At 38.2% G+C, this 25,859-nt stretch overlaps 1 protein-coding gene across 1 annotated transcript in view; it reads left to right on the forward strand.

The window, feature by feature from the left end:
* The window catches only part of LOC140714860 (dynein axonemal heavy chain 17-like), a 249,147-nt gene that overhangs the window by 214,595 nt on the left and 8,693 nt on the right, over window positions 1-25,859 (forward strand). The window contains exons 66-74 of the mRNA XM_073026542.1: window positions 2,223-2,387; window positions 2,901-3,041; window positions 5,265-5,435; window positions 7,642-7,764; window positions 11,862-12,055; window positions 13,410-13,558; window positions 16,176-16,303; window positions 18,817-19,044; window positions 19,762-19,953. Of these exons, the coding sequence (XP_072882643.1) occupies window positions 2,223-2,387; window positions 2,901-3,041; window positions 5,265-5,435; window positions 7,642-7,764; window positions 11,862-12,055; window positions 13,410-13,558; window positions 16,176-16,303; window positions 18,817-19,044; window positions 19,762-19,953 (1,491 nt within the window). The remainder of the gene's footprint in view (window positions 1-2,222; window positions 2,388-2,900; window positions 3,042-5,264; window positions 5,436-7,641; window positions 7,765-11,861; window positions 12,056-13,409; window positions 13,559-16,175; window positions 16,304-18,816; window positions 19,045-19,761; window positions 19,954-25,859) is intronic.

A 25,859-nucleotide genomic window follows, 5' to 3' on the forward strand; every position in this document is an offset into this window, starting at 1 on the left:
AACAGTATTTTGAAGCAAATGAAATAACCAGTAAGAAAGGAGTACCAGTTCTTTTTAGTATATTGGGTTTAAAGGTGTGTAGTTTGCTTTGACTGCTCCAACCAAACCTGCAGAAGTTAGCTTTACTGATATTGTGAAAGTGAGGCAGGAACATTTAGAACAAAAACCATTGTTGATTGCTGAACACTTTAGATTTCAAAAGCAGAATCAAAACGAAGGGCAGTCCATTACAGCGTATATGGCAGAATTGAAGAAGTTGTCTGAGCATTATCAGTTCAACAAAGGGCTTGATGATGCACTGAGAGATTGTTTAGTTTGTGGAATCTTACAAGAAAGGATTCAAAAACAGCTCCTGACTGGAGTACAGCTTACATTTAAAAGAGCAGTTGAAATCATTGTTGCAATGGAAAGTGCAGACGGAGATGCAATTGAATTGCAGTTAGGAATGAAAGTAATCATTAACAAAATTGCATTGTCTAAACAGAAACCAGCATTGCTGAACAAATTGTGTTACCATTGTGGCAGAGGCTCACATAGACCAGACCAATGCAGGTTTAAAGGCATAACTTGCAGAAAATGCAACAAATTTGAACACACACGAAAAGCATGTTGGGTAGGCAAAAATAAATGGACTGCACAGGGAAGTGAAAAAGCTAAGAAGTCAAGTTTCAGTTTAAAAAAGAACATCAATCTGCATGATGTTGATGAAAAATACGATAATGGTGAAAGTGGCCCAGGACTGCATAACTTTGAGATTTACAATATGAAAACTAACAATAGACAAGGAATATAGCTTACACTGGAAGTGAATGGCAAATTAATTAATGGTGTCAATGGAGATAGGAAAACAGAGGATTCATCAGATGATGTTGCGGATGAGGAAACCAATAGGAGACATCAAATTGTAAAGGGATTAATAAAGGAATACTCCATTGAACCAAATAGTCTTCTCAAGATCAAGATGCACAAACTAGAAGTAGAAAAGGGACAGAACAGATGGAGAGAAAGAAAGTGAATGAGACAGAATGGTGTGAAAGAAAAGGAATGGGAGAAAGATAAAGAAAGTGATCAAAGTAGATCCAGAGAGAGGAATGGGGAGGAAAGATGTCTAGAGCTGTCAGAACCATTTCTTGTAGATTCAGAGTCAACTCCCACAATCACCACAGAGAAGGCTCCAGAACCTGAGATTGTTTCACTGCTACATGTCTCACCTGCCAAGCAGAGTGCTCCCCTTGTCTGGAAAGACATTATCCTCTGAGAGTAAGAAAGACTCTACAGCATTTAAATTTTAAAATTTACCATGCTGTGGATATCTGTATATAGTAGCTGTATTGTGATTTGCAGTTGTAGCTAAGTAGGAAGGAGTGTTGTGTATTTAAGTAATACTTGAATAATCTTGGATGTACATATACTGACTTAAGCATTCTTGTTTGTTTAATTAATTCATTACGAGTTATATGTATAAATACCTGTATTGCATATGTCATCACATTACCATGTGATACGTGCATGCCTTGCTTAAAGTAAACACAAAGTTAGAATCGCATTTCAGACTCCCGTGTCTTCCTTTGCATTAGTTTAATGTTTTGAAGTTTCAAAACTTGGCACTATTTGTCCCTCTGAATATAAAAGATCCCTTAGCAGTTCTGAAGAAGAATGCAAGAGTTTTCTGTGAATCTTGGCTGATAATTCTGCTTTGACTGACATTGGTGAAGCACAGATAGTTTGGTCGTGTTTCTCCTGTATTTGTATCCTAGTTGTTTCCAGATTGCCTGTTATACTTTTCTATATTCCAGAAATATGTATGCTTTTAGGACAGATCAAGAGTTTTATATTATCTGAAGTGTTGCCAGGGCAGGTAAATTTCCTACAGGGAAATTCTAAAAAGGTGCCATTTATAAATTGTTCTTAGCAAAAGTTCTATTGTTAACAAAATGTCTTCTGAAGGATACTTTTCTTTCACAGTATATTGACTGAGTATTTCAACCAGGCAAGCTGACCTCATCAAAACTTTTGTTGATGTAATTTACTAACAGTTAATTAACTTAAATCTTTGAATGTAATATTAGATTTCTCTTAACAGAAGAGCAATTCTGGAGATTACATTTGTATTTCTACATAAATTTCAAATAGTTAAAATTCTCTGCCAAAAGTGCATTTTTACAAAAACAACCATATGTAGAAGTTTTGTTAAGATCAGACAATTATCTCTAATATTTCAGGCGAATCTTACAACACAACAGAATGAGTTTAAGATTGTTCTTAAACAATTAGAAGACTCCCTTCTTGCTCGACTTTCTGAAGCCTCAGGAAATTTTCTTGGTGATACAGCTCTGGTAGAGAACTTGGAGACAACCAAACACACTGCTACTGAAATAGAACGAAAGGTTGGCTGGTGTTAATGGTGTTACAAATTTTTATACTGTATAAACTGTTCCTCCATCAATGAAATTTATTCAGACATTTGAAATATTTCATAGATCTAATTCCACTACAATCAGAGGCCCCAAACATCTGTCTGTTGGAGCTGCTTTTGCTGGATTGGTTCATTAAAGAATTATGTTTGAAACCATAGTACTCACTGTATTTCACCATTAATACTCTGAATCTCCACTCACAAAAAGATATTTTACATTTAATTCATAAAATCTCCTCTGGAGCTAAACTGTGACTGAATATAGTGTGTTTTCAAATTTATTTTTATGTAATAACTTAATGTTAACTTAAGTTATTTTTATCTAAATAACTTAATGCAGCTGTCTTTTACTTAACTGAGATTTATTCTCTATTTGACTTTTAACTGTGTCAACACAATCTTTTGCTTTGAAAACAGTGAAGCAGTAGTTGTTGCTGTTAACTGCACTTGAATGTATTAATTCTCATCTTTTGTATTTTTGCAGGTGGCTGAAGCAAAGGTTACAGAGGTTAAAATAAATGTGGCAAGAGAAAATTATAGACCAGCTGCACAGAGAGCATCCTTGCTCTATTTCGTTATTGATGACCTCAACAAGATCAATCCTATTTACCAGTTCTCTCTCAAAGTAAATGTTTGTTAAGCCTAGGAATTAATAATGGGGAAGAAACTGTTTAACGTCTGTAATAGAGTGGGAAATTTGGAGATTGCTCAATGTGCACAAGCATATTTGAGCTGGTACTACACTTATTTACTTGGTCTATTCATTGGAAATAGCTTTGGGAATGTGTTGGGGAGATGGAGATGAAATGGAAAATTTGTGTCACTGCCTATATCTAAAGGTAGCCTTCATCTCAAAAAGTGTTTTGAACAGAATTCTAATTGAAATGCAGAATGGCTAGAAAAGTTCATTTCAGCTTAAATGTGTTAAAGAGCGATATGTACAATATACCTCAAAAGTAGCAAAGGTTAATTTGCAAATCAGAATATTAAACTATAAGCATTATAAATTTCAAGCTCTTGCTGCTTGTTGAGTGTTCCAGTCAGTGATATTGTTACCCAGATACCAGATAGGTAAATTGTATAATCCTCGTGCCCAGCAGGATCACAACATGTTGCTGCATGTGGATACACTGTAATACTACAGGAAGGGCTCTCTTTAGTTTGTACCACTGGATTAGAATAGCTGGTGGAGAAGCTCAACCAAAGCAGTCCTCCTCGTACTAATATTCTCAAAAAAATTCTTCTTTCAGCAGTTTGATCAGGGCATGACTGCGCAAGCGCGTGGATGTCAACCAGTGAGAACAGTGGGAAGAGTTTAAAAGGAGACAGCGTTAGAGTGGGTGACAGAGTAGGAAGGCTTTAGCTCATTGGGGCTTCGGTGATAACGGGTCGAGGCAAGGCAGGTTATCTGTGTACAATACAGACAGGAAGAATGTGTGTGAGGCCAGTGTCCTGTGCTGGGTGTCAGATGTGGGAAGTCCTGGAGACTCCCAGCCTCCTGGGCGGCCATATCTGTGTCAGGTGCATCGAGCTGCAGCTCCTTAGGGGCTGTGTTAGGGAACTGGAGATGTAGCTTGATGACCTTCTGGTCAGGGAAAGTGAAGAGGTGACAGAGAGGAGCTATAGGCAGGTCGTCACACCAGACAAGAAGGAGACAGACAAGAAGCTCAGAGACCTCGGCCTTCACCCTGCCTTGTGCAGCTGGATCCTGGACTTCCTATCAGACTGCCGGAAGGTGGTAAGAGTGGGCTCCCTCACCTCTGCTCCTCTACCCTCAACACTGGTGACCCTCAGGGCTATGTCCTAAGCCCTCTCCTTCATTCTCTGTGTACCCATGTCTGTGTTGCCACCCACAGCTCCAATCTGCTAATTAAATTTGCTGATGACACCACATTGATTGCCCTCATCTCAAATAATAATGAGGAAGCCTACAGAGAAGTCATCACTCTGACACAGTGGGTCAAGAAAATAACCTCTTCCTTAATGTTGGAAAAGCAAAGGAGCTGATTGTGGAGTCCCCAAATCCTAATGAATTTCTACAGGGGCACAATTGAGAGCATCCTGACTGGCTGCATCACTGCCTGGTATGGGAATTGTACTTCCCTCAATCACAAGACTGGGCAGAGAGTGGTGTGGACAGCCCAGCACATCTGTAGATGTATACTTCCCACTATTCAGGACATTTACAGAGACAGATGTGTAATCACCCAATCACACAAACTGTTCCAGCTGCTACCATCCGGGAAATGGTATTGCAGCATAAAAGCCAGTACCAACAGGCTCCGGGACAGCTTCTTCCAATAGGCCATCAAAATGATTAATTCACGCTGATACAATTGTATTTCTATACTATATTGACTGTCCTGTTGTACGTACTATTTACTCCTCATGTATGTGAAGGATGTAAGAAATAAAGTCAATTTAATTCAATTCAAACAATGTGTTCATTACTACAATCTGTGAGGTGTTAATGTTCTTAAAGACAGGAAGAATTGCTTCAAGAATCTGACTATACTGTATAAGGCACTTAATTAATCCACATTCAGCACTAAGTCATAATACACCTCTTTTTAATTAATACATTCTCTTTATGGTCTTGTCAATGTGTAAACTCCGTCAACAATTTGGAGAGCACAGTGATGCACAAGCTACCATGAGCAAGCAATTTGGTGACGGCGTCCTGCCTCCAGTCCAATCATTGGAGGTTATTTGTGCACTAGCATCCCTGGGCCCCATTTTGACAATTATTAATTATAATTCCCAGTATATTTGATTTTGATAATTATTTAAAATTATATTTAATTTCAATATTAGAAGTATCTAATTAATTCTTGTTCTATTTATTTAGGCTTTTCATGTTGTATTTGAAAATGCCATTCACCGCTCAGTACCTGCAGATGATGTTAATGATCGTGTTGTCAATCTCACAGAGGAAATCACCTATTCAGTTTTTGTTTATACAACCAGAGGTCTGTTTGAAAGAGATAAACTCATCTTCACAGCTCAGGTCGCTTTTCAGGTAAACTTCTGGTAAACTTATTGCAGATGGCATTTTATATTTTAAATTTTTCATCTTTGATTTTAAAATTCACATCCTTCTCAAAATCTGGCTTCTAGATCATCTCCCATTTAATTACATACTAGAATTGCTGACTATGTCTTTAGTTCCCAAACTGGTAAGTGCTTAAATTTCCTGCCTAAACCTCTCCATCCTTTTTCGTCCTTTATGGTTTCCCTTAAAACATCATTCTTAGATCAAAATATTGTCTGCCATGAAATTTATGTGACATGCAACATTTTAGAGCAAAGGAAAACCCAGAATCTGGAAATTCAAAGAAAAAACTTAAGACATTGGTGAAACAAATTTGGGGTATTGTGTGCACTTTGCATTAATTCAATGGACAAGGGATTACATCATAAATATTGAATATAACTGCACTAAACTGAAAAAAGTGCAGATGACTGGCTCTTCACTCGGAAGGACTTTTGGGTCCTGGGATGGTGCGAGGACAAGAGGAAGGAGTAAAATGCCATGGTAGGAATAGCAATTGGTAAATTCTTGCAGCCCTTATCTGTAACTTAAACTTGCTTGTTTACTCATTTCCCAGTTCTGTAGAAGTGTCAATGAGCCGAAGCATTACCTTTGGTTTCTCCCCCCACGGATGCTGCTAGATTGCTGAGGCATTTTCTGTTTTAGTGTGACATTTTATTTAATAATTATCCTGTGACGTGTTTCAAAATATTTCACTATATCAATGATAAGACAACTGTGCTGCTCCAAGAGTGCTATCTGAGGTCATTCTTACCCTTAGCCATTAGACTCTGTAGCCGGGGAAGTAATTATCCCCTCCTGTTAGGCTCCTGTACATTAACTTATTTTTTATTCTTTCTTACTTCTCTTCTAATATGTGTATAACTATGCACTGGTAATGCTACTGTGACACTGCAATTTCCTTTGGTATCAATGAAGTATCTATCTATCTATCTGTATATAAGTATGAGCTCCCACAACAGAGGATGATGAATAGTTGTAATTCCCTGACTTGCTGAGGAAAGAATTTCTCCTAACTTAAGCCTTAAATGGCTTGCTTTACCCCTTGTATTTAGTTTTTGATGACTCTGGCAGAGGAAAATTTTCCTATTTTCAATGTAGCCACCTCTCATTCTTCTGAACTTTGTAAAATAGGGGCCTAGCCTATTAATTTCCATGAGTCAATCTGGTGAATCTTCTTTGCATTCCCTCATTAAGCAAGTATAATATTTTAATTCTAAAAATTGTGTACACTATCACAAGGTGTGGCCCTAAATAATCTTAGCAAGACATCTTTACCCTTGTACTCAAATTCTTTTGCAACAAGGATATAGAGAAAATATTTGTTAATGTACGGTGTTGTAAGAGAAGCAAAGTTATTTTTTGCTAGTGTACTATAGCAGAGATTTTGATAAAAGATCTGTGTATAATGTGCCTACGTTGACAGTTAAGTTCAACTCAAAGAATCTGAATAATGGGCAAAAAGTGGCAGCTAAATTATAATGTAAGGAAATATTAGGTTATCTGCTTTGGTAGGAAGAATGGAAATAAAATCTATTAGTCACATTGATTGAAAGCATTAAATATTGGCATTAGGAGAAATCTGAATGTATTTGGTCCAAAATTTAGGGTCTCTTGTTTCATCTTCAAGTACATAAATAATGCCATGCATATCCAAAATTTCTGTGTCTAAGAGTATATTTTTATTATTTTACCATTTCTAATTTTAAGACATAGGCATAGCCATAAAAAGATTATTATGCCAGTAATAGAAAGATTAAAGAACAGACAAGCACCTTTGGAAAAAATAGATTGTCAGCTGCTATTTTTATATTTTAGAGAAAGGAATGAGAAGTAGTTTCTTTTCTGTTAAATTAACAATGTAGAACATTTATACTATGAAACAATGGTAGTAAGAATTACATATACTGTATATAAAATGATGAAAGTATATTGGTGTTAATCAAGATCTTTATAAATAGTATGGATGAAAAAGATTTTAAATCATGAAGCGTCCGTTGGGAGAAATGATATAAGCAAATGCTAGGTGAGAATTAAAAAAAAACACTTGTATGTGTTAAGTTTTAAACTATTGATAAACCATTGATATGTTCTTAAGTTAAAGGGTGTTAAAATTCTAACAGGGTGTAAACAGCATGATTTAAATTCTATTCTTAATATTGTGCTTGAATAGGTTTTTTTAATGAAAAAGGAAATAAACCCACTTCACCTTGACTTTTTGCTGCGATTCCCGTTTAAGGCTGGAGTTACAAGTCCTGTTGATTTTCTTTCAAATCAAGGATGGGGTGGCATCTTGGTAGGTGTTTACATATAAAATTGTGTTAATTTCTAATGTGGTGACAAATGTAATATGTGTGTGAGTGTGTCGACAGTAAAGCAGCGACACTTTATTGATATGTTTTTTTCTAAATTGGATAATAATACCCAGTTATATGTATTGGAATTACTTAACTGAGCTACTTCCAAAGCACTTTACATATCCACTGTACCACAAACATAGATGAGGGCAGCAATTGCATGAGAATCTGCCATCTGCAGGCTACTGTCTAGGTTGCACCCAATCCTTAACTGGGAAAGGTATCGTCTTTCCTTCATCTTGTGTTGAAATCCTTTGATCTCCCAACTCACCAGCCTTCTGTAGTTGTTTAAGGGTTAACTATCACGGATGCATTGGAGGTGATAAATCTCTAGGGCCGGGTGAGATCTATACAGGTATGCATAGGAAGCAAGGGAGGAGACAGCTGGGGTCTGATGGAGATTTCTGCATTTTTGCAAGCCACAAATGTGGTGCCAGAAATCTAGACAGTTAATATTTAAGAAGGGCTTCAGAGATAATCTAGAGAGCTACAAGGTGGTGAACATGACACCAGGGGTATGAAAAATCCTTGGGGATATGATTTATGTATTTTATGAAAGGTAGAGGCTGCTCAGGGGTGGTCAATATGGTTCTGAGCATGGAGATTCTGTTTCACTGGTTTGAATGAGTTTTTTTGAGCAGACAAGACCATAACACTGTAAGAGGTAAGAGCAGCATAAGGCATTCATTCCATCAAGTTGCTCCACTATTTCATCATGGTTCATCTATTTTCCCTCTCAACCATGTTCTTCTGCCTTCTCCCTGTAACCTATATACCTTAACTAATCAAGAACCTATCCACCTCCACTTTAAGTACACCCAAATACCTGACCTCCCGAGTCACCTGTGCAATGAATTCCATAGAGTCACCGCCGTTTGGCTAAAGAAATTCCTCTTCATCTCTATTCTAACTGAATGTCCCTCTATTTTGAGAAGCCTCTCTGATCCTAGATTGCACCACTGTAGGAAACATCCTTGCCACATCCACTGTATCTCGGCCTTACAACAATCAATAGATTTCAATGATATCCTCCCCCCCCCCCCCCATTCTTCTAAATTTCAACAGATATAGACCCAGAGCCATCAAACACACCTCATAGAATAACCCTTTCATTCCCAGAATCATTCTCATGAACCTTCTTTGAATCCACTCCAATGACAGCATATCCTTTCTTAGATAAGGGGTCCAAAATTGTTCACATTACTCCAAGTGTGGCCTCACCAGTGTCTCAGCATTACATCTTTGCTTTTATATTCTAGTCCTCTTGAAATGAATGCTAACATTGTATTTGCCTGCAAGTTAATCGTTAGGTAATCCTGCACAAGTCCCTTTGCATCACAGATTTTTGAATTTTCTACCTGTTTAGAAAATAGTTTATGCTTTTGTTTCTTCTATCATAGTCCATTACCATATGCTTCCCGACACTGTTTTCCATCTGCCACTTCTTTGCCCATTCTCTTAATCTGTCTAAGTCCTTATGTAGCATCCCTGCTTCATCAGTACTACCACCTTGGACTTGGATCACTCCAGTATGCCTACAGTCACAGCAGATCAACAGCAGGTGCCATTTCATTGACTCTTCACTCAAAGGTGTAACATCTGGATAGCAAAGGTGCATTAATTACAAACGTGTAGGTTGCTATTCATTGACTACAGCTTGACATTTAGTACTAATTTCCCCTCAAAACTGATCAATAAGCTTCAGTCCTAGGCCTCAACACCTCCTTCTGCAACGGGATCCTCAATTCCCTCACTTGTAAACTTCAGGTGCCCCACAAGGCTGCTTATGACTGTCAGGTTAAACACAGCTTCAATGACATATTTAAGTTTTCTAATGACACCACTGTCATTGGTCAAATCAATAGTGGTGACGAATCAGCATATAGGAGGGAGATTGAAAATTTTACTGAGTGGTGCCACAACAACCACCTCTCACTCAATGTCAGCAAGATCAAGAAGATGATTATTGACTTTAGGAGGAGAAGACCAGAGGTCCATGAACCAGTAACTTTAAATTCCTCAGTGTTATCATTTCAGAGGATCTGTCCTGGGTCCAGCATCTAAGTGCCGTAATGAAGAAAGCACGATGGTGCCTGTGGTAAACTATGTATACCTGTCTGGACACACCCCTCTGCTGACTGCTCCTGTGGCTCCTCCCACAGACCCCTGTATGAAGCCGACTGGAGGCACTGCTCCTCCCTCAGTCTCCGAGATGCTGTGCTCCATTTTGCTGCTAATAAAAGCCTATCGTTTGCCTCCCATCTCCGAGAGTTATTGATGTTGCATCAGTGCCTTTCCTTTCCTTAGAAGTTTGTGAAGATTTGGCATGACATCTAAAACTTTAACAAACTTCTATAGATGTGTGGTGGAGAGTGTATTGACTGGTTACATCAAGGCTTAGTATTTGAACACTAATGCTCCTGTATGGAAACCCTATTTTTTGTGGAAATGGCCTACTCCATAATGGGTATTGCCCTCTATTGAGCACATGTTGTAGGAAAGCAGCATCCATCATCAGGACCCTCTCCATCCAGGCCATGCTCTTTTTTCACTGCTGCCATCAGGAAGAAGGTACAAGAGCCTCAAGACATGCACCACCAGATTCAGGAGCAGTTTTTACCCCTCAACCATCAGGCTCTTGAACCAGTGGGCATAGCTTCACTCAACACTCTCCCCATTACTGAACTGTTCCCATAACCTATTGACTCACTTTCAAGGACTTTTCAACCCATTTTCTCGATATTTATTGCTCAATTAATTGACATTAATTCTTATTTTTTTTATTTTTTTTCTCTCTCTCTCTATTTTCACAGTTTGTTGTGTTTTTTTTTTGCACAATGGTTGTTGTCCATCTTGTTGGGTGCGGCCTTTTCTGATTCTATTGTACTTCTTGTATTTACTGTGATTGCCCGCAAGAAAATGAATCTCAGGCTTGTATATAGTGACATACATGTATTTTGAGCATTGAACTATGTTTAAGAGGCACTTAAATAGGCAAGACATGGACTTAATGCAGGCAAATGGAGTTAGTGTAGATAAACAAACAATAAAACTAAGCATGGATGTGGTGAGCTGAAGCTCTAGTTTCTAAGATTCTCTAAGTCCAGATTTGTTTCGGTAGAGCACCCAATTCTAGCAGTGCAACTGAGGATAGCACAAAATTGATCTTGCTTAAATAAGCAGGGCATTTCTTCAGTGCATTTTGTAAATAGCTTTTCATATACAAGATGAAAAATTAAACATTTTGTTCCAAAGAACAGTTAAGGAATGCAAAATCACCAAAGGTAATGCACTGTAAAATCCATCTATCTAGTTGTAGGAATGAATCTTTTTCCTCATCTCTTTTATCATTCTGATTCTTCAGCCTTTAAGATTAGTTTTGCAGATGACCACATTAAAGCATTTTTTCCCTAATGAAAGATTTCTGGAATGAATTAGAAAGCTCAAAATTATGGGAAACCTTGTCATCTATGAGTTAAAAATAGATACCAGTCAGTTTTCATGGGCTATGTTTATATCTTTATAATGGGCATTCGACTCTTCTCCTTTCACCAAAATCCTGCTGATCCTCCCAGGAAAATCCAATTAATTTGTGAAGTGTCTACTGCTGTGCACTTGAAAAGGCAAGTAGGCATTTGAAGGAGAGAAGTATATGAAAAGGCAGTTCACTCATGATTAGAGGATATGATGCAGACCATAATGGATATTTGTGTTCTAACTGGCAGAAGAGTAAATCAAACACTCTCCCTTCATCTCAAAGGTCCTCACCACTGTTTCACTGGACTTTGAATGGCAATCCCTAGGCAAGTGAACAAAAGGGGGAGTTAGGAAAATAGGTTATAACTTTATCTGTGTCCACTTCTCATAATCTCATGCTGGGCAGGAAAGGGGGTAGTGGCTGGTAGTTCCATGGCAAAGGTGAAACAAAATTGAGGAAGGAAGCCATCTGATTTCTTCCATATTTACATATGTCATCCACATGTGTTTTAGTTGGATGTTTCTTCATATATATAATGCTATGAGTTTTATTTTGAAGGTCTTGGCAGAAATGGAACAGTTTAAAAATTTGGACAGTGATATAGCAGGTTCAGCCAATCGCTGGAAAAAAATTGTGGAGTCAGAAGCTCCAGAGAAGGAAAAATTGCCACAAGAATGGAAAAATAAAGGGGCAATGGAGAAATTGTGCATGATGCGGTGTATGAGGCCTGATCGAATGACATACGCTGTTAGGTATAGTGAAATAATCTACCTGTATATAATTGCATATTTCAGAAAATTAATGATCATGCTAGCAGAGGAGGATTTGGGAAAATATATTATTGTCTAAGTCTGGTTGACTACGCTCTCAATTATTACTCACGTCAGGACAGAGAAACTTTTCAGAAACTGGAAGGAGCTTAAAGGTCCTGCCTCACCTACATGCTGAAGAGCAAAAGCTCTCAGTTTTCTAAAGTCCAGTAAGAGTAAGTTCAGAGAAGTGGAAATAGCAGGCAGTAATACTTTCCTTCAAACTACCTCAAGTGTTGCATAGAGCCTTTGTGGTTCTCAGCAGCTACTTTTGCCTCCATCACTGTATTGAAGAAATCTTATAGGTCTTTATCAACAATATTTTCAATTTTGTTCTGCAAAATATCTTGTTGATAATTTTTAATGCAAAAAAAAGTTTAAATTAATTTTATGTCATTAACATTAAAATATGTATTGGGGTTATTTCAGTGAATGCAGTATAATCAATTTCCATGATATCCTTCAATCATTTTCAGCTATCAATATGGTTTCTGGTTGCACAGAGTCTTTTGTGTTAATCTTGAATGGGACACAGCTTCATTAGTTTAATGTATTTCTATGCACAACAATTTGAATCTCTCATGCAAAAAATAAAAACAATTGATGGCATTTGCCACAAACCTAATGGGTAACTGGCCTTAGCATGTGGAAAAGTAGACCAGGGAAACCATACTTGCTTCACATCTGATCAACACATTAGAGAGACACGAGAGACTGCAGATACTGAAATCTGGGGCAACTTGCACAAAATGCTGGAGGAACTCAGTGGGTCAGGCAGCATCTACAGAGGGAAATGAACAGTTGACATTTTGGGCCAAGATCCTTATCAGGATGTATGATGAGGACCTTTCATCAGGACAGTTCCTCCACCATTTTGTGTGTATTGAGCACCACCTTAGTCACCTTCACAACTTACTTAGTTTATAATTTACTTAAGACTATAATGCAGAAACTTATTAAATATTTTATGGTAGTCCATTTAAACTATATCCATAGATATTTTTCCTTAAGTTACTTTTAAGAAGTTAATTTGGTTATCTCTAATCAGCTTAATTTCTCTCATGTTATTAATGTTTTACCAGCCTTCCTAATTTCTTCAATGTTAGAATAAATCAACATAGGAACATTGAAGTAGCAGTAGATTATTCAACGCAATTAGCTTGATCCATAATCCAAACAGATCATTTAATTTCCTTTGATAATCTCACCCAACACAAAACTATCCATTTCTGTCTTGAAATTAGAACAATTGAAAATTTCAAGTTCTTAATCATAAATGTTGTTTAAAATTTTATAGTGGCTATGTGGAAGAAAAGTTTGGAGCTAAATATGTGGAGGGTCGGAGTATGGAATTTGCAAAATCATATGAAGAAAGTAGTCCTTCCACTCCGATATTCTTTATTCTCTCACCAGGAGTTGATCCACTAAAGGATGTAGAAGCACTCGGTAGGTGGACAGAATTGGGCAATTAATTCATGTGTTTATAGAAAGGTGCAATACTCAGTTTAGATAGTAATTAACACTTAACACTGAATCAATATACAAAGTCAATTCATAGGCCTTATTTAAATTATGCCATTTTGGTTAGGGCATCACTGTAATGGTGCAAATTTGGTTAGCAACTTAAATTGAGTATGTTGAACAGATGCCTTGCCATAATGGGAAAATATTCATAGCCATAGTGTTATAAGACCACAAGATATAGGAGCAGAATTAGGCTATTTGACCCATTGTCTGGTTCACCATTTCATCATGGCTGATCCATTTTCCCAGTCAGCTACAATATGCCTTCTCCCCTTAGGAATATAGTGCAGAAGTAGTTCAATTGACGCAACCCACCCATACCGGCCAATATGTCTATTCTGAACTAATCCCATTTGACTGCATTTATCCCATAATCTTCTAAACCCTGTCTAAATATCTTTTAAACATTGTGCTTGAATTCGCTTCTACAGCTTGTTCTGTATACAGTACCCACCACCCTCAATCTCCTTTTGTACCTTTCTCCTCTCACCTTAAGTCTGTGACTTAGTTTCAGACTCCTTTACCACAGGATCTACTGTATCTAAGATCCTTATGATTTTATGTATCTCTATAAGGTTATCCCCGCAGCCTTTTATATGCAAGTGAAAAAAGCTCCCAGCCTATACAGCCTCTGCTTATAACTCAAGCCTTCCTGTCCCAGTAGCTTCCTTGTGAAAGAGATGATTCCATAATTAACAATATTCTGACAAAGCCTGACATGAAAGATACTGAGAGACTCTCTATCTCATTCTTTCCCTCATACACTTAACAGTTCATAGCTGCCTAAAGAAGAAAATACCAAAGATTTATATACAACCTTCTGCAGAATGGAAGTACTCTGCTCAGTATTTAGCTAGGACTTAACCCTAACCCTGCCGTATTTGCTTCCTCGTTCTAGATTTGCAAGCTAGAAGAAACAATTTCTCAGTATCTTTTGTTTCTGGGTTTATCAGAATCTCGAAACTCTTGAGATCATATCTCATTCTTCTAAAGCCTAGAAAGAGTACTCTAGTCTTACTCAATAAGGCAACCATGTAATTGCAAGAAACAATCCAGTGAATCTTGGCTGCACTGACTCCAAGACAAATGTATCAACTTTAGATAAAAAGATGCATGCAGTGGTTCAACCAAGCAATTCCAGCAGAATCTCAGTGTATTCAAATTCCTTGTAATAAAGGGTAATGTACGATTTGTCCTTTGGGATTACAATTACTTGCTGTTCTTGGATGCTTACTTTCTGCTTCTCTTGAACTAACATCACAATTCTTCTGTGTATCAGAGCTTACCAGATACTCACTGTTTAGTAACCTGTCTGTATTCCTTTGTATTCACAGCTCAGTTTTGCTCTTAGCTTTGTATTATTAACAAACTCGGGTATATTATGCTCTGTTTTTAAATCAGTCATTAATATAAATTGTGAATAGCTGACCAAAAATTTCTGATTGGTGTGGTATCCCACTAACAGACTCCAGCTTCAGAATGACCCACTTGGATCTACTTTCTGTTCTCAAGCTGTCCTCTGCAGTTTCTAATAGGCTACCTACCTCTGAATCCATGATATAATAAACTTTGTGGTATCTTATCAAATGACCTTTGAAACCCTGCTATACTATATTCACTAGTTCTCTCTTTAGAAGTTATATCATCAAAAATCAGTGTGAGCTTTTTCAAACAAGATTTCCCCCTCATATTGTAATTCATCTGTTTCAAAGAACTCTGCAGGGTCTTAGAAAATGTTATTGCCTGACCTTAAGGAAGAAAATTCATTGTCATCATTTTGCCAACAATGAATATCAAGTCCATATTTTATATTTTTTTCTATCTATTGTTTCTTAAATAGTGTTTTTGTTTTCCAAAATCTTCTGAGACTGTTCTAAATCAAGTATATTTTGGAAAATATTCATTAATACATATCAATACTGTACACATAAAATACTGGTGGAACTCAGCAAGTCAGGCAAAATTGATGGAAATTAATAAACAGTCGACAGTTTGGCCGAGACCCTTCTTCATGACAGAAGAAGAGTCTTGGCCTGAAGCATCAACTATTTACTCTTTTCCACATGCTGAGTTCCCCCAGCACTTTGTGAGAATTACTTTGGATTTCCAGCATCTGCAGACTTTCTCATATCATTAATACTTAAGCCTTTTCTGCAACAATTCTGCCTGTAGGGCATACATGATCAGATCTTGAGAAGTTTTCCGTTTTTTGTCCATTCTTTCCTGAGTACTTTCCCTTTATTAACAGTAATGACTAGAAACCTCTTGTCATTAGATGCTTGCTTCCCATCTATTTCTGCTGCATCCTCAGAAGTGAAGGTATTTGTTCAGACTACATCATTTATAATTTCTCTTATATTTTGAACCCACATTTAGTTTTGTTTTTGTTTTCCTGTACACATACAAACTTCTTTAGTGTTAATTTAAGATATTGTATCTTCTTCCTCCTTAAAGCTTAATTCTAAATTGTACACTATTGTGATATTATATTGTCTTGTACATTGACTTAGTATAATTTGTTACTTTTTACTCTACATAGGCAAAAAATTAGGCTTTACCATTGACAATGGCAAATTCCATAATGTATCACTGGGGCAAGGTCAAGAGATAGTAGCAGAAGAAGCTTTGAATGTGGCAGCTGCACATGGACACTGGGTTATTTTACAGGTACTGACATAGTTAAATGTTTAAATATTATAGCCTAATGTAAAATAATTATCATTAGAGACCACTAACCAATTAATAATTTTATATTAACGTAGAATGAAAAGCAGTTTAAATGCAGGCCACTATTGGCTAAGTTCTGAGGCCATCTGTTCATCCGCCAATCCGTATTCCATTGCCTATTCTAGCAACACCCCCAAAACACCCAGAATCACTCCATGAGCCAATCTAGTTTTTCAACCTTTTGATTTTGTGAGGACAATAACTGGTGAACTCCATGCCTTATTGTTCTTTGCTCAGTGGTTTTATGAAAATTATTTCAGTTGTCCAATTTTCTGGTAGCCATGATTGCCAAAGTATTGGAAAATATTTTTGTCAGTGTTACTTGCCCAAATACTACTGAATGTATTTCAGAGGTGTCGAACTCAATTGCACATGGGGCCAAAACTCAAAGCACACTTTAGGTCGCGGGCCGAACAGGATAAACATTTATTGAACACACTAAAACTAAACATTTTTTGAACATAAATATGAATAAAAACAGACAGGAATATTATTCCAGAAAAAATAAACTAAAACTTTAAATAACTTAAATATTTTGCTCTCCATAAAAATAACTCCTGTCAGTATTATACAAGTTAGAAATATGAGCATGCTGCAAAAAAACCCTGAAAATATAAATAAAATTTTGCTTTTCAGCAAAAGTTAAAACAACAACAAATCAAAACACTCAGTTTTCTTTGCTCTTATGCCGTTTTGTCAGAGCTGGATGCTTGGCATCTTTTCTTGGCAATAAGTTTGTTTAGGTTTGGTGTAAGGTTCTGTGTTGTGGAGATTCTCAGGATGGACTGCAGGTGTTCATCAGTGAGACGACTCCTGTGTGATGTTTTGTTAATCTTCATCACTGAGAAAAGCTTCTCACACAGATATGTGCTACCAAACATGCACAAGGTTCGAGCCGCATGTAGACGGAGCTGAGGCATTGCTTCAGGAATGGAGCGAATAAACTGTACGGGCCCTGCAGTGTCGTACTTTGCCTTTAGTGTCCCATTACACTGCAGCTCTATCAGCTCCATCTGAATCTGTACAGGTGCAGTTTCCACGTCGACGGCAAATGGGTTGCGAAGCAGCTCGAAATTAATTTTTTGTGCTTCAATGTCACCAAAGCGCCGTGCGAACTCAGTGCGAAGTGCGCTCAGTTTATCAGCAAAGTGCGCATTTGGGAACATCATTGCGCCGACCTGGTTCAACATTACTTGGCAACAGGGAAAATGAGGCAAGTTGCACTGGTGCATTTGTGTCTCCCATAAGAGCAGCTTCACTTGAAATGCCTTCACTGCATCATACATGTCAGTGATCATGCAGTCACGTCCCTGGAGCTGAAGGTTTAAGACGCTGAGATGTGTTGTTATGTCAGCCAGAAACGACAACTCACATTTCCACTTTTCATCCCGCAAAACTGTGGAGTCTTTTCCTTTACTGTCCATGAACTGACAGATTTCCTTGTTGAGCTTAAAAACTCTATTGAGAACTTTTCCCCGACTCAGCCAACGCACCTCTGTATGATAAGGAATGTCGGCAAACTCTGAATCTATTTCCCGCATAAAAGACTGAAATTGCCGGTGATTTAAACCTTTAGCTCAGATAAAGTTTACGGCTTGTGTTACAGTGCTCATTACATGTTCCATCTTTAGGACAGCGTTTCTTGGTGTATGATGCAGTGATATGTTGTTAACTCACCAGTACAGTTCTCCTCCTGCATCTTTACCCGCATCCTTCCCACTAGTCCACTTTTTTCACCGCACATCGCCGGTGCTCCGTCTGTTGTAAGTCCAATAAGTTTGTCCCAGGGCAATTTCATGTCGGTTACACTTTGACATACATTTTCAAAAATGTCTTTTCCTGTCGTTGTCCCGTGCATCGATTTAATGTTCAATATTTCCTCTGTAACGCACAAATTGGAGTCCACTCCTCGGATGAAGATAGCCAGCTGTGCAGCGTCCGTCATATCAGCACTTTCATCCACAGCAAGCGAGTATGCAATAAATGGGTTGCTTCTTTCAATCAACTGTGTCCTTAAATCAGTGGCTATCTCACAAACTATACTCAGCAACCCATCGGTTTTGAAAGACTTTTTTCAGAATCAACTTTTCTCTTCGCCATTGTTAGGGGTTAGCTTTGACTTCAGAATAGCGTTGTATACAGCAACAGACACTTGACGCGGGAATGTTCCCAGGTAGCCTATCGGCAGCTGTTGCGCTGCATTATGGGATCTGTAGTTTGTGTGTTATCAGCGCTTCATATCGCCGGGCCATTAATAATTAAAATAATAGATCTATCTAAAATGATCTCGCGGGCCAGATATAATTGTACGCCGGGCCGGATACGGCCCGCGGGCCTTGTGTTTGACACCTATGATGTATATCAATTATATTATTTCTTGAATTGTTCCTTATATACTTAATTTCTACATTGTTATATATAATTGTTGTACATTTATAAAAAATCTCTTCTAGAACATTCATCTAGTAGCTAAATGGCTGAGTACATTGGATAAGAAAGTGGAACAATATAGTACAGGTAGCCATGCAGATTATCGTGTTTTTATGACGGCTGAGCCAGCTGCGAGTCCTGAGGGACATAATATTCCCCAGGGATTACTGGAAAATTCCATTAAAATCACTAATGAACCCCCAACTGGCATGTATGCTAACCTGCATAAAGCACTGGATTTGTTTAATCAGGTAAAACAAAATGGGAATATATTTGAGTTTAACTGTGATATACTTAATGGATAACTTTTAATGCAAATATTAATATTTCTCTGTTCTTTATTTAGTTATACCAATATATTAAAATTTAATGCTAAGATATAAATAAAATGTCAGTAAAATGATTATGTATAAACACTACAGTGCTTAAATAACTGCTTGTAAATTTAACCTTTTTCTTAAAAATGTTAATGATTAAATTCTATTATTTCATTATTTTTACTTCTTATTCAAGCAAAATGCATGCTGTTTTAAGGCTGGCAAATTAATTGCCCTTTTCTAAACACCGAGAGAGATAATGGTGAACCACCTTACTGAATCATGAGAGGCTTGGTCAGTATTAATCAGTCAAATGGGAACAAAATTCCTGTGGTCCTATTTATTACAAGCCATAAATCATATGTAGAAAGTTACTTCAATCAAAAGAACAACTAATTTCCATTTCCTCAACAATTCTTTATGGTGGTAAACCATCGATATAAATTGCATGTTTTGGATGAACTTATGAAATACAAAAAATTTCTGTGAAGTAAATTAATTTATCTGTATAATCATTTTTTTGCATTTTGTTAGAAAATTGAAGCAAAATATAATCTTAATTTGCTACACTTGACAATTAATATTTTACTCATTCATGATATTAATTTAGTTGTGCTTATATTTATTAATTTTACTTCCATATTAATGTAGGACACCTTGGAGATGTGCTCCAAAGAATCTGAATTTAAGTGCATTCTTTTTGCACTTTGTTATTTTCATGCTGTGGTTGCTGAGAGACGTAAATTTGGAGCACAAGGATGGAATAGATCCTATCCTTTTAACAATGGGGATCTTACAATTTCTGTTTATGTACTATTCAACTACTTAGAAGCTAATCCAAAGGTAAAGTTCGCAAACAATAGTTTACATATTAATAGTTTTCTGAGTTTAAATTTTTGTCTCTAGTAAAAATAACATTCTGGAAATTTTCTTTGATTAAAGAGGCAAATGTTAATCACAGGAATAGTTTTTTTTGTCATATGTGTAAGTAGTGGGACCTGAATATTGATGGATGCATCTTATTAAGAAAGATCATGAAGGAAAAGATGGAGAAAGGGCTCTGTTAATGAATGAAGAACTTAGAGCCACCTTAGTTCTATATATTAAGCAGTAGAAGTGGTTTGGGTGGAAATAAGAAATAATAATCAAGAAGTCACTTGTGGGAATTATGTTCAGGACTCCTAATGATACCTACACAATAGAATGAAGTTTTAAGGAAAACCAATGGGAGTTTGTCAGAAATGTACAGTGAAAATCATGGGGAATTTTAATGAATTTGTATATAGACTGGAAAATCAGTCGGGCTAGAAAAGTCAAGATGAGTCATTTGTAGTGTGATTTCAGGATAGTTATATTTGAACAGCATATTGTGGAACCAACCAGAGAGAAGGCTATACAGCAAGATTATTGAAGGAGTCCCCTCCCCTGGTCCTTTCACAATAAAGATGCTCCTTGGTTACTGTGATCATAAAATGGCTAAATTTTACACTGTGTTTTGAGAGTGAGAGCGGAGCTAGTTAAAGTGAACTACAAATTTATTTAAAGAGATCTGCTGATGGCAACCATTTAAGAGGATCCTTAAGAATGCCGAAATTATGTAAATTTCAGTGAGAAAAAAAACTTAGAAGGGATATGATCAACTATGTAATTATTTTAAAAAATATTAAAGGTAGTATCAAACTTGAAGCAAAAGCATACAACCGCACAAAGGTATGTAGCATATCAAAAGATGAGCATAAGAATGAATACAAAGATTAATAAGGGGAACTTGAAGTACAAAACAAATACAGTAGTCCATAAATATAAAAGTAGTATTTTCATCAGTGATTAAGACAATAGCAAACAATATATGTATTTATCTTATGAGAAAGTGAGTCCAGAGAATTAATAATGTCAAATGAAATTGTGGATAAATTTAACTGAAAGTTTGCAAGAGTTTTCCTATAGAAGATATTACTAACATTGCACAAACATCTGTAAATCAGGAATTGAAAGGCTGGAGGAATTGTGGTTTTCATCCTGAGATCTGAAAAAAAAGTGGTTAATAGTAGTTGGTACAGTGGTTTTAATTTTCTGAAATTTCCAAGATTCAGTGAAGGTTTCTAATACCTTTTGTGGACAGTGTCCAATGGAAAAGTTCAAAGAAATCATTTAGCACAGCTAGATAACCCAATAGCATTAAATGCCCATGCACAGTAGACTAAACTTGGTCCTCTATTTCTTCATCTGACTTAGGAGGCACGATAATACCCTAATTTATCATGTAATAAGGTGCATTATATCTCACAGGGTTGGAGCAGTCTTCTCAGATTGCTTCCATAGAAAATTTACCTCTTGTTCATTTGAAGCCTCCCCAACAAAAGGTCTTGCCCTTAGTCACAACAAACACAGGCACTCCAAAATTAGATGGAAGTCAAATTTAATGATCAGAATCTTCACTTGTAAATTAAATTGCTACTGGAACTGAATTTCTTGTTCATTAGAAAGATATTCAGGCTGAACAAAATAAACTTTGCCTGTCACCATCAAAGCTATGTCAAATCTGGGTCAGATTTACATAGAAACATCGAAATAGCCCTCTATTTTTCTAAGCTCCATCTCTTAGAAGTCTTAGAAAAGTCTCTTAAAAGACCCTATCATATCTGCCTCCACCACTGTTGCCGGCAGCCCATTCCATGCATTCACCACTCTCCGAGTAAAAATCTTACGCCTGACATTTCCTCTGTACCTATGCCTCAATGCCTCTCATCAGGACCTCTATCAGGTCACCTCTCATCCTCCGTCGCTCCAAGGAGAAAAGGCCGAGTTTACTCATCCTGTTTTCATAAGGCATGCTCCCCAATCCAGGCAACATCCTTGTAAATCTCCTCTGCACCCTTTCTATGGTTTCCACATCCTTCCAGTACTGAGGCGAGCAGAACTGAGCACAGTACTCCAAGTGGGGTCTGACCAGGGTCCTATATAGCTGCAACGTTACCTCTCGGCTCCTAAATTCAATTCCACGATTAATGAAGGTCAATACACCATATGCCTTCTTAACAGAGTCAACCTGCGCAGCTACTTTGAACGTCCTATGGACTCAGATCCCAAGATCCCTCTGATCCTCCACACTGCCAAGAGTCTTACCATTTATACTATATTCTGCCATCATATTTGACTACCAAAATGAACCACTTCACACTTATCTGGGTTGAACTCTCAGCCCAGTTTTGCATCCTACCAATGTCCCACTTTACCTCTGACAGCCCTCCAGACTATCCACAACACCTCCAACCTTTGTGTCATCAGCAAGCTTACTAACCCATCCCTCCACTTCCTCATCCAGGTCATTTATAAAAATCACGAAGAGTAGGGGACCCAGAACAAATCCCTGAGGCACACCACTGGTCACCAGCCTCCATGCAGAATATGACCCATCTACAACCACTCTTTGCCTTCTGTGGGCAACCAGTTCCGGATGCACAAAGCAATGTCCCCTTGGATCCCACTCCTCCTCATTTTCTCAATAAGCCTTGTATGGGGTATCTTATCAAATACCTTGCTGAAATTCATATACACTACATCTACTGCTCTTCTTTCATCAATGTGTTTAGTCACATCCTCAAAAAATTCAATCAGGCTCGGAAGGCACGACCTGCCCTTGACAAAGCCATGCTGACTATTCCTAATCATATTATATCTCTACAAATGTTCATAAATCCTGCCTCTCAGGATCTTCTCCATAAACTTACCAACCATTGAAGTAAGACTCACTGGCCTATAATTTCCTGGGCTATCTCTATTCCCTTTCTTGAATAAAGGAACAACATCCGCAACCCTCCAATCCTCCAGAACCTCTCCCGTCCCCATTGATGATTCAACTATCATTGCCAGAGGCTCAGCAATCTCCTCCCTCACCTCCCACAGTAGCCTGGGGTACATCTCATCCGGTCCCAGTGACTTATCCAACTTGATGCTTTCCAAAAGCTCCAGCACATCCTCTTTCTTAATATCTACATGGTCAAGCTTTTTAGTCTGCTGCAAGTCATCACTACAGTCACTAAGATCCTTTTCCATAGTGAATACTGAAATAAAGTATTCATTAAGCACCTCTGCTATTTCCTCCGGTTCCATACACACTTTCCCACTGTCACACTTGATAGGTCCTATTCTTTCACATCTTATCCTCTTGCCCTTAACATACTTGTAGAATGCCTTGGGGTTTTCCTTAATCCTGCCCACCAACTTCTCATGGCCCCTTCTGGCTCTTCCAATTTCCTTTTTAAGCTCCTTTCAGTTAGCCTTATAATCTGCTAGATCTCTAACATTACCTAGCTCTCTGAACTTTTTGTAAGCTTTTCTTTTCTTCTTGACTAGATTTATTACAGCCTTTGTACACCACAGTTCCTGTACCTTACCATAACTTCCCTGTCTCATTGGAACGTACCTATGCAGAACTCCACACAAATATTCCCTGAACATTTGCCACATTTCTTCTGTACTTTTCCCTGAGAACATCTGTTCCCAAATTAAGCTTCCAATTTCCTGCCTGATAAACTCATAATTCCCCTTACTCCAATTAAACGCTTTTCTAATTTGTCTGTTCCTATCTCTCTCTAGGGCTATTTTAAAGGAGATACAATTGTGATCACTATCTCCAAAATGCTCTCCCACTGAGAGATCTGACACCTGACCAGGTTCATTTCCCAATACTAAATCAAGTACAGTCTCTCCTCTTGTAGGCTTATCTACATATTGTGTCAGGAAGCCTTCCTGAACACACCTAACAAACTCCACCCCATCTAAACCCCTTGCTCTAGGGAGATGCCAATCGATATTTGGGAAATTAAAATCTCCCATCACAACAACTCTGTTAGTTTTACACCTTTCCAGGATCAGATTCCCTATCTGCTCCCTGATATCCCTGTTACTATTGGGTGGCCTATAAAAAGCACCCAGTAAAGTTATTGACCCGTTCCTGTTCCTAACCTCCACCCACAGAAACTCGGTAGACAATCTCTGCATGATGTATACCTTTTCTGCAGCCGTGACACTATCACTGATCAACAGTGCCATGCCCCCACCTCCTTTGCCTCCCTCCCTGTCTTTTCTGAAACATCTAAAACCCGGCATTTGAAGTAACCATTCCTGTCCCTGAGCCATCCAAGTCTCTGTAATGGCCATCACATCATAGCTCCAAGTACTGATCCACGCTCTAAGCTGATCCGCTTTGTTCACAATATTCCTTGTGTTAAAATAGACACATCTCAAACTGTCCATCTGAGCGTGTCTCTTCTCTATCACCTGCCTATCCTCCCTCACAAAGTCTCCAAGCTTTCTCTATTAGTGAGCCAACCGCCTCTTCCCCAGTCTCTTCAGTTCAGTTCCCCCCCCCCCCAACAATTCTAGTTTAAACTCTCCCCAGTAGCCTGAGCAAACCTCCCTGCCAGGATATTGGTCCCCCTGGGATTCAAGTGCAACCCATCCTTTAAGCCTTGATTACAAAAATGAAAGAATTCAGTGTTTTAAAATGACTACTCAGGAGGGTTTAAACTAATTTGCAAGGGGGATGGAACCTGGAGCGATAGAGCAGTGAAAGAAGTGCATGGAGTAAAACCAGATCTAACATATAGAGAGGCTTTGAGGAAAGAGAAGCAGAATAAAGGGTGTATAGGTAGTAAGGTAGAAGGGCTAAAGTGTGTGTACTTCAACGCAAGAAGCATCAGGAACAAAGGTGATGAACTGAGAGCTTGGATACATACATGGAATTATGATGTAGTGGCCATTACGGAGTCTTGGCTGGCACCAGGGCAGGAATGGATTCTCAATATTCCTGGATTTCAGTGTTTTAAAAGGGATAGATAGGGGGGGAAAGGGGGAGGAGGGGTGGCATTACTGGTCAGGGATACTATTACAGCTGCAGAAAGGGTGGGAAATGTAGCAGGATCCTCTTTTGAGTCATTATGGGTGGAAGTCAGGAACAGGAAGGGAACAGTTACTCTACTGGGGGTATTCTATAGGCCCCCTGGTAGCAGCAAAGATACCGAGGAGCAGATTGGGAGGCAGATTTTGGAAAGGTGCAAAAATCACAGGGTCATGGGTGACTTTAACTTCCCTAATATTGATTGGCACCTGATTAGTTCCAAGGGTTTAAATGAGGCAGAGTATGTTAAGTGTGTCCAGGATAGATTCCTGTCACAGTATGTTGACAGACCGACTAGGGGGAATGCCATACTAGATCTAGTATTAGGTAACGAACCGGGTCAGGTCACAAATCTGTCAGTGGGTGAGCATCTGGGGGACAGTGATCACTGCTCCCTGGCCTTTAGCATTATCATGGAAAAGGATAGAATCAGAAAGGACAGGAAAATTTTTAATTGGGGAAGGGCAAATTATGAGGCTATGGGGCTATGAGGCTAGAACTTGCGGGTGTGAATTGGGATGATGTTTTTGCAGGGAAATGTACTATGGACATGTGGTCGATGTTTAAGGATCTCTTGCAGGATGTAAGGGATACATTTTTCCAGTGAGGAAGATAGAGCATGGTAGGGTGAAGGAACCATGGGTGACAAGTGAGGTGGAAAATCTAGTCAGGTGGAAGAAGGCAGCATACATGAGGTTTAGGAAGCAAGGATCAGATGGGTCTATTGAGGAATATAGGGTAGCAAGAAAGGAGCTTAAGAAGGGGCTGAGAAGAGCAAGAAGGGGGCATGAGAAGGCCTTGGCGAGTAGGGTAAAGGAAATCCCCAAGGCATTCTTCAATTATGTGA

This window comes from Hemitrygon akajei, chromosome 22 (assembly GCF_048418815.1).
Source record: "Hemitrygon akajei chromosome 22, sHemAka1.3, whole genome shotgun sequence".
Taxonomy (NCBI): Eukaryota; Metazoa; Chordata; class Chondrichthyes; order Myliobatiformes; family Dasyatidae; genus Hemitrygon; species Hemitrygon akajei.